At 36.8% G+C, this 13,075-nt stretch overlaps 1 protein-coding gene across 10 annotated transcripts in view; it reads left to right on the top strand.

The window, feature by feature from the left end:
• LOC148876758 (calmodulin-binding transcription activator 3-like) overlaps positions 1 to 7,276 on the top strand; it is a 55,102-nt gene extending 47,826 nt beyond the window's left edge. For all 10 annotated transcript variants that reach the window (XM_088968480.1, XM_088968512.1, XM_088968470.1 and 7 more), the window contains one exon: positions 6,820 to 7,276. In XM_088968480.1, the coding sequence (XP_088824606.1) occupies positions 6,820 to 6,933 (114 nt within the window). In that variant the 3' untranslated portion in view covers positions 6,934 to 7,276. The remainder of the gene's footprint in view (positions 1 to 6,819) is intronic.
• The last annotated feature ends 5,799 nt before the right edge of the window (positions 7,277 to 13,075 follow it).

Genomic DNA, 13,075 nt, shown 5'->3' with positions numbered 1-13,075 from the left:
ACTTCTGGCACTGTTGACAGATTTATACCTTCTTTATCCACATTATCCTTCTGAACCGATTGCCTTTCCTCTTGTAGCGTCGAAGCCTTTTCATCCAAAATATCATATTTGTTCTTATCATACTACTCACCCCCTCCTCAATAATATCTTCCTGCATCCCAGTGATGCCTGAAAGTTCACCATTTAACAATCCACCGCTCCCATTACTTTTCACAGGTTGTTCTTCTTGTTCTGAAGGATTTCTTTGACAATCTCTTGGAGCAGCACAAGAGCCACTAGTCCACACTTAAACTTGTGGGTTACCAATTCGCTTTTGAATATCTACCTGCTCCTCAATCCTTTCCACCTTCTAAGCATATCTCCTATAGGATCTTCAAACTTGGATCCCTCAAGGAGTATTGAGCTTCGATTTTCGTCTTTCCTTTTTCTTTGTCTGAAACCAGATTGGGGAGATATGGAGTTATGACCCATATGTAACTATCTGGATTGGTTTTGTCTCCGTCTCCACCATCCTTATCTTTTCTTGTTTCCATCCTTTGATCCCTCCTCTCTCCCCAAGCACATGCTTTACTTTTCCTTTTATGATTCTCAACTACCTCCAAATAAATAATACCCCTCAAGCATTCTATCACCGCCCATTTCTCTCCCTCTAACCCTCCTACCAACCTCTCTACTTCAATAACCAAAGGACCCAATCCTATCTTTTCAACGGCTGTAGTTCATTCTCATGAGATCCTCACTTACCACTCCACTTTCTACCTGGTGTTCAGCCTCATTAAAATTCCCATTATTTATGTTCCCATAAGCAATTAAAGTTTGTCTCATTGAGACTGACACACCTGCCACCTCATAAAGTCCAGTATTCTTGTTTCTGAAATACTCCTTGATGCCTGGAAGCTGTTGTCTTCAACATCTGCCGCTGAGAACTGTAAGAAACTTGAACCTGTTTTGTCTTCATGTTCTGCAATATTAGCGCTTTCCTGATACCCAACAGATGGTTTCTATGACCCTACAAAATTCTTATCAACTACCAAATCTTCACCTTTAATTAGTAATCTAATATTGTAGATCTCCCACATGATCAGGAGCTCAATAGTCTATCAGCTATCTCTTCACCAATAATTAGTAATCTAATAAAGTGTGGGGCTGGAACCCCACACACACTAATAGTTTATCAGCTATCTCTACACTCCCCCCCAGGTTGGTAGTAGATATTTGTCATACCCAACTTGCATAAATCTGTCTCCAACCTGATTTTTGTGACTGCTTTAGTAAAGAGATCAGCTAGCTGCATGTCAGAGGTAACATAGGGAAGACACACTTCTTGAGATGCAACTTGCTCTCGGATAAAATGTTTGTCCACCTCGATATGTTTAGTCCTGTTATGCTGTATTGGGTTATGGGCAATGTTAACTGCTGCTTGATTATCACAATATAACATCAGAGGTTTTTCATAGTCAATTCCAAGTTCGTCCAACAAAGATTTCAACCATAACACTTCTACAACACCATTGGCCATGGACCTGTATTCAGCTTCAGCATTGGAGCGAGCAACAACATTTTGTTTCTTGCTTCTCCAAGAAACAAGGTTCCCCTCTACAAATGCACAATACCTAGAGATAGATCTTCTGTCATCAATGGATCCAGCCCAATCAGCATCTGTATACACCTCTATCTTCATGTTACCACTATTCTTGAAAAGTATGCCTATCCCTGGGCATCTCTTCAAGTAAGCAAATCCTTTCCACCACAAGAAGGTGAGTGGTCCTAGGAGAATGCATGTACTGACTGACAACACTGATAGCATATGAAATGTCTAGTCGTGTTAGGCAGAGATAAAGAAGTTTCCCAACCAACCTTTGATACATAGCCCTGTCCTCAAGAGGTTCTCCACCTTCTTTACTTATTTTATGGTTCAACTCAATGGGTGTATCCGTAGGCTTTACTCCTAACTTTCCAGTTTCTTCCAATAAGTCAAGGGCATACTTTATTTGAGAGATAAAAATGCCTTGCTTAGATCGAGCTACCACAATTCCTAGGAAATAGCACAATTCTCCCAAGTCCTTTACTTCAAATTCTTTGTGAAGATTCTACTTAAGAGCGTCTATCTCACTAATATCACTTCCCATCACCACAATGTCATACACATAGACAGCAAGTAAGCTCCAAGAACCCCCTATTTGCTAATGTTGCTCATTCATTCATTGCAATAAAACATCTTAAAAGACAATGAAAGTTATAAAATCATTATTTTTTATGTGAGAAATAAGAATTTCAGACCCTAACATAGACTTGTTCGGGCTTGCCTCGAGGGGTGTGGTACAAAGGTGACTCATATAATCAAGAATGCAATATGTTTTACATCGCATTAACTACTTGAAGCAATGCAATTAAGGAAAAAAAGAGATTGTGGGTTTTACAAGCTTGAAAATGCTTTATATGTTTGCTTTTATTTTTAAATTTTCATTTGAATACACTTTACATGTTATGTTTATGTATTTTAATTTTAGATAATAGGTTTTTTAAATCATTTATTCTAAATTTTAAGTTTATATTTTTCATTAACATATGTTTAATATTTTTTTGATTTTTTTGCATTTAAAAAAAATGGCATTTTTTTTGAATTTTCACTTTTTTTTTTATTTTTTAGCCTTTTTTTTTGTAATTTTGTGCCTTTCTTAAAAAGGCGTGTGCCTCGCCTTGCACCTTGTGCTTTTAAAACACTAATCTCTACTTTCATCACTTCCTTCTATTCAAGTATCAAAAGAGCTTCTTGCACTGTTTTGGGTATAGGAATGATAGCAATAGATGCCATGAATGATTTGTAGGATTCTGAGGGACAATCGTAAGAGAGAAACTAGGAGATACAATGAGCAGTAGATGAAGTACAACAATGCTTCCCTTTATGAATTGCAATTGGGAAATCAAGGTCATCTGAAGGAGGAGGCTGAGGCTCAACTGTGTTAGGCAAAGTATCTGCAACAGTGGGTGTAGTGCCTAGATATGAAGCTAAGAAGGTGTTGGGATTGGCCTGGACTACTGAGAACGAGAATCAACCTACCTCCACCACTGTCTATGATACACTCTCAACTCCCTACAGTTTTGACAACCCTCTTCACGGCACTCCCCCTCAATAACTGGGATAGGTAATGGAACTTCATCTGGGGCTGAAATCCCTTCTTCACGACTCTCCCCCTAAGGAGAAGCCCTATGATAATAGGGCATATCCTCAAAAAATGTGACATCAATGGACACAAAACGCCTTCCTAAAATAGGCTCATAACAGCTATACCCCTTTTGATTTTGTGCATACCTAAGGAAAATACATTTAGCAGCTTTGGAATCAAATTTGGAGTGATGAGGTCCAAGGATTTGAACAAAACAAGTACACCCAAAGGTTTTAAGGGGAATAGTGAACAAGTCCTTGTTTGGATACAGAAGGTTGAATGGTGTTTTCATGTCTAAAACCCATGAAGGAATTCGGTTAATAAGGTAAACAATAGTACGGATTGCATCCCCCCAGAAGCATACGGGAACATTAAAGTTGAGCAAAATGCTTCTGGCTACTTCCAAAATATGTTTGTTTTTTCTCTCAGCAACCCCATTCTACTGAGGTGTACGGGGACAAGTGCTCTGATGAATAACTCCATGACCTGGGAGATACGATGCCAAGGGTTTTTCAAAGTACTCCTTGACATTATTAGATTTGAGAGTTTTGATCTTGACTTCAAATTGGGTCATTACCATCTGATGGAAAGCTTGGGTCAGAGAAGGGACGTCATCTTGAGAATGCATAAGGTAAACCCACGAGAAACGGGTATAATCATCAACAAATAAGAAGTATCTGTATCCCCCCATAGCAAGAATATTATATGGCCCCCAAACATTTGTATGCACAATTTCAAAGGGAAGATTGATTCTTTTATTACTCAAAGAATAAGTTGATCTACAATGTTTTGCAAGTAAGCAACTTTCACACCTCAAACTAGACACTTGGACTGACTCAAACAAACTTGGAAACATACTCTTCAAAAACCCAAAAGACAAATGACCTAATCTGTTATGCCAAAGCATAATCTGACTCAAAGACTGAGAAATAAATAATTTCCCAACTTCACTCTCCTTCCCCTGTGGATGCTCAAGCAAGTAAACTTCATTTATCTCACGGCCAATCCCAATCACATTCCTCGTTTCTAGATCCTAAAAAACACAACGATCAGGAAAAAAGGTCACTAAACAGTTTTGATTCTTGGTAATACTACTAACTGAAAGCAAGTTAGCACTAAGCTTAGGAACATGCAAAATTGAGGACAAGGAGATGACATCAGACAGTCTGATGTCATCCTTGCCAAAAATAGGTACAAGAGAGCCATCAGCAATAGATACTTTGTCGCCAGAGGATAAACAATAGGTGGTAAAGAATGTGGATAAACTAGTCATATGGTCAGAAGCACCTGAATCTATTACCCAAAAAGGTCTAGTATTACCTAGGGCTGAAGTATGATATGTCGTATAGCTCTTGTACCTGAGGAAGCAAAGGCTGAAGTAGGAATGGCAAGAGTAGCAGCTGAAGACTGAGATGATGACCCAGAAATACCAGCTTCATTCTCTAATTGTGTCAAAGCGACCCAGACAGCCGCTGGGGCATCTAGAGATGTGGTTCTTGTATTGAAAGAACCAAATGACAAGTGTCCCTAGTATGTTTCGGCCTCTTACAATCATCACAAAACATTTCCTTGTTATCTTCCTTCTTTATTTCCTTTTCCCGATCTCTCCCAAATTTCTGTTTTGTTGCTGCTAGGGCTGATTCCATGGATTGAAACTGTAACATCACCTTTCTCCTACTCTCTTCACTGTGCACTAGTGAATAGGCCTGAGACAATGTCACACTCTCCTTGGTAAGCAGTTGCTGTCTTACTATGTCAAATTCTGAGTTCAGACCTACTAGGAACTCAAAAACTCTATTTGTTTCAATCAGCTTGTTATAAGTAGTTGCATCTCTCTGACTCTCCCATTCAATGGTTTCCAAATGGTCAATTTCATGCCATAAAGATTTCAAGGTAGCAAAGTAAACGGAGACTGGCTTCTCCCCTTGCTTGAGATTATTTACTTCACACTTCAGTTCATAAACCCTAGCAACATTAAGGGGTTGGGAGTATGTCTCTTTCATATTATCCCAGATTTCCTTAGCTGTTTTTGCCCATAAATAATTTCGGCAAATGTGGGGCTGCATTAAATTGCACAACCATGTCATAACTAAATAGTTCTCTTGAACCCATTTGGCATGTGATGTGTCTTCTTTGGCTGGTTTCTTTATATTCCCAGTCACAGCCTAATTTACCTCTACCTCCAATAGCCATCATGGCTGATTGTGCCCACTCCAAGTAATTTGTTCCATCGAACCTAACAGTTATAATCTAAATAGAACTTTCAGTCATGCTTCCAGCCCCCAAAAATCCTTCCCCTCGAGTCTTTAATTCACTTCCAACCTTCTCCATTTTAAAGAAGATGTTAACAGTCACTACTTTGATAAAAAAAGGCTTGAACTCCTTTTATGCAAAAAGGACTCTGTTGAATCAGAAATCACTCACAGCTGAGAATCACCACCAAGAAACACTCCTCAGTCAAGAAGAATCACCCAGGAACCAAAATCAGATTACTGTAGTTGCCCAAGAACCAACCACAGTCACAGAATAATTCTGGGAGCAAAAACTGACCGTGGTGGGGTTTCAAAAACCTCAGAGAAAATAACTGAGATAACAGAAATCTGTCAAAAACCCTAAAGAAATAAGCAAGGGACACAGAATTCTATTAACCGCTGCTTTCAGAAAGGTTAAACTGCTCCTTTAAAAGGTCGATCTCAATAAAGATGAGTTCTTTTTTCAGAAAAAGTTTGATCGCCACCCTCAATCTTCAGTTTAAGCCCTAATCTTTGACTTACCTAACTTCTCTGATCCTTCCTAGTCACTGGGCACTCTCCAAAGGTCATGTAATCCCTTGGGCACAATTCAAGACTCCAGTGATCCTCCAAGAATCAGGTGATGATGCGAAGCTTCAGATTCAGTAAGTTCTCATGTTGCCGACTGGATTAGGCTCACATGAGAGCCCTAAACTGTCCTAGCTTTGGCTCTGATACCAACTTGAAAAGATTAAACCAGAAAATAGTTGTTTTCTGATTCAATTCAGTAGAAAAAGAATAAAGAAAGGTCACGAGTTGAAGAAGAAAGAGAACAAGAAAAAAGAAGAAAGGGTTCAGCAAAATTAATTCTCTAGCCGCCCACTAAATCTTATTCATATTGTGATCTATTACAATGACTATAGTAACCTTAATACCCTTAAAAATAAAAGAAAATAAACAAGGCCCAACCGACCCAACTACCCTAACTGAAAAATAAATAGATAAACAGCAAATATAAAGTGTGGGGCTGGAACCCCACACATTATCAGCTATCTCTACAATCTTGATAGAGTACATCCATGCAACATGATTATCCATCTGACCTCAAATGATTATCCATCTGAACTTAAGTTTGAGAACAAGTTGGTCATTTCTGTGCTCATTGAAAATTTAAGATTTGGATTTTCTACTAGGAGAGTTTTCTATACAGAATTTCATTTAATTCTTGAGAAAGGATAAGAAGCAATTGCAAGTGGTTGGAGACATTGAAAACCATCATCCTTTGCTGCACCCATGATAATCTGGACAATTCTCTGATCCAAAGATGCACATTCACACAGATGCATAGACACCATGAACAAGTTAAAGATTTGAAAACTTTCCGGTGTGTACTTTTTAATTCTTTTGTAATTTTCTTTCAGGATGAATATGATAGGGTTTTAAATGGTTCAGAAGAAGCATGTGAAGGTGATGATGACTTAACTGACCTTGAAGCACTGTTGGATGATGACACTTTCATGGCTACGGCATGTTGAGCAAACCTCTGCAATGTTCTTAGCTCATGTAAAATTCGGTCTGCTTCTGCTGTATAATAATTTGCTGGTCCCTCATGTTTATAATATATAATTGTGTAATCTGATGTGTCCATACGATACCAAATTAATCCACTTAATCATCTGTTTGTTGTAAATGGGGTTGGCAGTAAGCACCAAAGCAGGCTTTTTCTGTTTGTATGTATCTTTGTGATTTATTTTGTCAAACCAGTAATCGGTTATTTTTGTTTCGCACATACTGTAATAGGGACGATGATCTTCACGACCTTTGTTCAGGTTGGTCGATGTATTTGTCTGCAGCAGCAATGATGTTTCTATTTGTATATATGACAATGCAGCCACCAGCCGGCAATGGATCAGATTGGAGAATGCACAATCTACTCAACCAAGAAAATGATAGGGTTCGCTGGGTGGTTGGACCGTTTGGCCCAGAAACGAGTTAGGTTCTAGGTTCCGTTTAAGATCCAACCACCATTGATTTGGTCAAAAAGTCCGTTAATCTAACAGTTAAACCATTGAACCACTCAACCCAGAGACAGCAGTCACAATTTGATTTGAAAATAATTTAAAACAAAAAAAAAGGTCATTTATGTCCCAAATAATCGAATCGACCAATATATCAGTTAGGGTATCTTTTCTCCCTTTTTAATCCTCCGACTCTCTCTTACTCCATCATGCACCTCTTTCTCTCTTCTCTCCTATCGTTCCTCAAAAGTCGCAAACAGCAGCTGTTTTAGTGGCAACCTTCTTGGGTGCCAGCGAACAAAATGACCTGCAACCACACTTATCTTGAGCGGCAACGGGAATCAGGGGGCGATCTGAAGGTATTTCTCAACTTTTCCTTTTATTTCTCATATTTCCCATGCAACAAAAGTTAGGTATTATTAGCTAATCCCTTTTATTTCTCAGTTTGCCTCCAAAAGGACACCTTATTCCTAAATGGATTTGGTTCTCTCTGAAATGTTTGATACAAACAGCAAAAAAAAAGTATTGATTCAGTCTGATTCAAAAACATGCTTCAGTTCCTAGTTATCTCTTATCTGATTTCTCTTTGAAGTCTGAAATACATCATATTCACGCCCACATTCAAAAAATATGCTCTTGTTCTCTTGAAGACCCAAGTCTAATTGCTCTCTGAATAATATTGTATTTATTATTATATTAAATATTTTATTTATGGCGCCAGATGGTTCAACCAAGGTTCAAAATATCGTAACGATCCATACGTTCTGACAAGAATCCGATACGTGGAACGTGTATAAATTATTCGTTCCATTTCTTTTCGTACGTATTGGCCGATACAGATTCGAAACAGCCTAATACGGCAATTTTAAATTTCTCTTTCATTAATTAGTCAATTATTCCAAGGCAAATTTAAATTTAAATTTGAATTTAGCGCCTAATTCAAGTTCTCTCATTAATCTTGTAATTAATGATCCTCTATCATTAATTTCATTTTGTTAGTGTAAAAACTTCAAATTTTAGCTATAGTAAGATTTGAACCTTGGTTGCTTGATTTTAACAACCATAAGTTCTTCAATGAGCCACACATTCGTTTGCTATGATTATATGTATTTTTAATTTTAAGTAAATTTTCACTTTTCTTAATAAGTGACAAGTTTTTATTAATAAATGCCAGAATTAATTATTAAAATTTTTATACTAATAAATATTAAGATTAATTATATTGGTTTTTAAAAATTAACATTCACATTTTATTTTATTTCTTTTTTTTTTGTTTTTTTTTTACATTTTAGTTATTCCATCATTTTTCAACGATTACTAATTGTGTCTCGATGTCACACTTTATATAAACCATTAAATTATGGATTTTTACATTTAAATGACTTATTTACAATCATATAAAATATTTAAATATAGTTAGTAATATATTTTTAAGATTTATTTGATTTTTTACCATATTTATGCATATCTTGATTTTTCGTCCGTATCCATACGTATCCAAAGCGTATTCCGATACATCTCTTAAATTTATCTTTCTGATACACCTTGCATTTCCAATACTTTAAACCTTGGGTTCAACTGTTGACCTGAAAACCAAAGGCAAGAGTGGTTTCATTTCCGGTCAGTTTTTAAAACCACACCGTGTAATCTATAATTGTTGGACAATTTAGGCCATTATTAGATTTTTGGGGGAATATTGGGGATGGAGCCCAATTGTACGAGTTTCTCCAATGTTCTCAATGTACAGCTGTAGTGAGGCATGGGCAGGTATCATTAGAAGATCCAAACTGCTCAATTCCACCTTTTTGGATCCAATTTTCTAACCTAATTAAGAGTTTGCATGGGCACACCACAAAGCGTGCCCACATCCCAAGGGTGTATAGGGAACATCACCCCCATGACAAATTTGAGAGATGTTCAATGCACATTGAGATGTGCATGTAGGGCATGTATGGGGTGCACTCTATGGGACGCCAATCTGGACTTCCTCCTAAATAGTGGATTTGCCTTGAGTTTTTTGAACCTGGGTTTTTTGCACTCACTTTGGTGTGAGACGTTGTGCACTTCCAATTAGATTTAACCATGTTATACTTCTCATGTCATCTATTTCCGATACGTATCATATTGGAGCCTTCCCAATATGCCCCTACAGGGGATGTTTTGGGTTGGCAAGTGGTTTAGGGGGTGGATCGGCCTTAAACCAGCCCCTCTGGACTAGATTCAAAAAATAATAAAAAAAAAGAGTACCAATGCAGGCCAATACGCCCTACCGACGTATCACCCTGTATCGATACTTTGAACCTTGGCCAAGAGGTGTAAAACATTTTGCAAGAAAAAGGGTTTTCTCTTTACTATTTCATATTCTTCTTCTCTGGGCACCAATAACAAGAGATCTGCAGACTTCTCTTTCTTCTTCAAATTTCAATCAAGAGTGAAAGATTTTCAATAACTCATTTGATTTTATCAGCTTTCTTCTTCTTCTTCTCACTTGAGGATTATGCTATTTTACAAAGTGACACTATGCACAAAGTTAAGAAATAAACCAAAACAGATAGATGGAAACTACATCTAAACCATCCATGTGCTTATGTGAATTAGTCGTCAGTGATTCCTTAAAGGAGTTAGATTTATAAAATTTCATGCATCTTTTTTCTGAGAATGAATAATGGTTATGAGAAAAATGTTTCCTTGGTTCTATATTGTAAACATTGTAAATATATTTGAATGCCAAGAAATTTCATGAACATAAATGTAATTGAACTCTGCCCCTAATGAAGAACAATATATCCCTACAAACCGTTTGTTAATGGTGCATGCTCATGACTAAAGTTTTGTTTGGTAATAATGGTTCTGAGAATAATCTCTTCTATTTGTTTTATTATCTTCTTCTACCTATCGAATTGTATAGTCAATTTTTTTTCATTATTTTAAGTTTCATAAAACGAATTTTATAGACAAAATGTCTCAAACTTTCCATTTAATTTAATCCGCACATGTGAATGCGAAGGGTGACATGGTCTGAATTTGATTAAAAGTGCACAACATCCCACACCAAAGCGAATGTAGGAAATCTAGGTTTGACATTTTTATGCTTTAACCCATTCATAATTTTTACTGATGTGGTAGTAGTTTTTATTACAAGTTAAAAATGAATTAATACTCAAGGTTGAAAGTATTGATATGCTCGAAGTAGGGATGTACATTCAGCCAGTTCAGTTCAGTTTAGTTAGAACCGAGGACCTAACTGACTTTTCGGTGCAATTATCTTCCCAACCAAACCAAACTAAATTACAGTTCAAAGCCAAATTGATCATAACCAAATTCAGTTTGGTTTGGTTCGGTTTTCGATTTGATTGGGCCTTGATTCCACATAATGAAAAAGAATTGAACATTCATCCTGATTCCACATAAACAATTAACGAATAATTAGTACTTAAGAAGTGTTATTAATTAAAAGTTAGAATGGCCCCAAAGCCCAATGGTTTTAATTAGTACTTTAGTTCTTTAAACTCTTTAGATAGTTTAATTAACTATTATTAATTAAAAATTAGAATAGGCCCAATGTCAATGGGGAATTGTCAAATTGAGCATTATTTACAAACAATTAATAATTAGTCTAGGTTTTAATGTTTTAATGGTTTAGAGTCTTTAGACAATTTAATTAACTATTATTAATTAAAAGTTAGAATAGGCCCAAAGCATTGGGAATTGCAGAATTGGCCATTGTGAAAGGTAACAATTAACAAGTACAAAGTATTAAATACTGAGCATTATATATTTACTATACTTAATTAAATACAGCCACTAGTTCAATTTTCGGTTTGGTTCGGTTGAAAATCTCAACCAAAACAAATTGAAATCCACAATCAATTAAAGAAACCAAATCAAACCGATACTTGAATTAATCAAAATGAACTAGCTTACTTTGATTCGGTTTGGTTTTCAATTTATCATATGATTTTGAACACCCCTAACTTGAATGAATTGGGATCTCTTGCCAACAAAACATTTTCCAACATGATCCAATAGGCACATCTCACCATGAAATTGGGACCCACCATAAAATTGGAACCTGTCATGTAAGAGATGTGTGATGTTAGATCATGTTGGGAGGGTGTTGGAACATATCTAGTGTTTATTGTACTTAAATCAAGTTTATATGTCTCACAACCATTCCGATCTCTCCCTTTGTGTGCATGACCAACTTGAGGAGCTTTTATTGGTAAAAAAGTTCCTATGCCACACATTAATATTGACAGTTATGGATCCAACCTGCCCATTTAAGAGGCATTTCGTGCAGCAGCTTCTAGCCTTACAAGATCCCCACCACATGAAAAGCATAGAAGCAATCACAGAAAGCCTAAGTATATGTTTGGCATTGATGCTGCAGATACAACACCATTTTCTTTACTGATGTGTGGGTTGGAAGCATCATTTTTTGAGAAAATTGTGTCTTTTTTTCTATTTGGGAAACATTGTTGCCAGGTAGGACTTTTCCTGGAACAACAACAACACTTTCTATTTGGTACCAGTGCTCTATGTCTGTTTTTAGCATTGGTATCCATTATAGAAAATCAACGTCATTGCCATATCACGTTCTTGTTGGCAGCAACGAGCTGCAATCTGAGAAAACGTCAAATTCAGCGTTGCTACAAACCACGCCTTCTCGATTTTCAAGGCATGGCTTGAAGCACCATTTTTTATGAAAAAACATATCCAAACAATCAGGCATTTATTGAAGCACCATTTTTTTTATTTGACGCTAATGTGTCACCATTTTTTGGAGCAATGGCATTGATGCCAAATAGACGCTAAATACATTTCCATTGAGCAAAAGAATTATAATAAAACTATTTTTAATAATTTATTCAAAACAACTCAATCAATCAAAATTGAAACCCTCCCAAATTATGATTATTTCCATTGGTTCGGGTCTAATACCATATTTCCATTGGTTCGATTCTGATACCCATAAGTTGTCATTTAAGGGTAGGGATGTAGGTAATAGATCGGAAGTGTATTTCCATTATCACAATGCAGAGACAATGGATAATATTATACATCCTTGAGATTGGTGGTTGAGTGAGATGCAAAAAACTCTATTTGCACAAAATTACCCGACCTTGGCAGCTGTTGTTGTTTTATGGCCATCCAGTCCGTCGCCTTCAAAGAAGATTATGGTTAGAGTTGCAAGAACTCTAGGAGAGTGTTAGACAACCTTGGCTCATTATAGAAGACATGAATGGCATCTGCAAAATGACAGATCATAAATCCCTTCGTAATAACAAGCCCCACCTCTCCAAACATATGTAAAATTTATCACTAATTTTGATCTGGTTGACATAGACTTCACGGGACCCCCTTCACATGGACCAACGGGCAGCAAGGTGCAGCTAAAGTGCTTGAAAGACTGGATAGAGCTCTAACCGTCCCAACTTAGTGTCCACTCTTTCTAGATACTATCCTCCGACACTTCCCCATCACTAGCTCAGATCATGGAGCCATCTTGCTCAATACTGAGATACATTATTGGCTTTAAAAGAAGAACAGATGTAGAGAGTCAAATTACAGGACTGTGGCTACAGGAAGACGATAGAAACACTAAATACTTCCATCATATATATGACAAATCTTAGGAACTCTAAAAACAATTCAGTGG

The sequence above is a fragment of the Nelumbo lutea genome, chromosome 1 (genome assembly GCF_056320005.1).
Source record: "Nelumbo lutea isolate HS-2025 chromosome 1, American lotus-T2T, whole genome shotgun sequence".
Lineage (NCBI taxonomy): Eukaryota > Viridiplantae > Streptophyta > Magnoliopsida > Proteales > Nelumbonaceae > Nelumbo > Nelumbo lutea.
The sequence above is the reverse complement of the archived record's forward strand: the minus strand, read 5'-3'. Positions and strand labels throughout refer to the sequence as shown.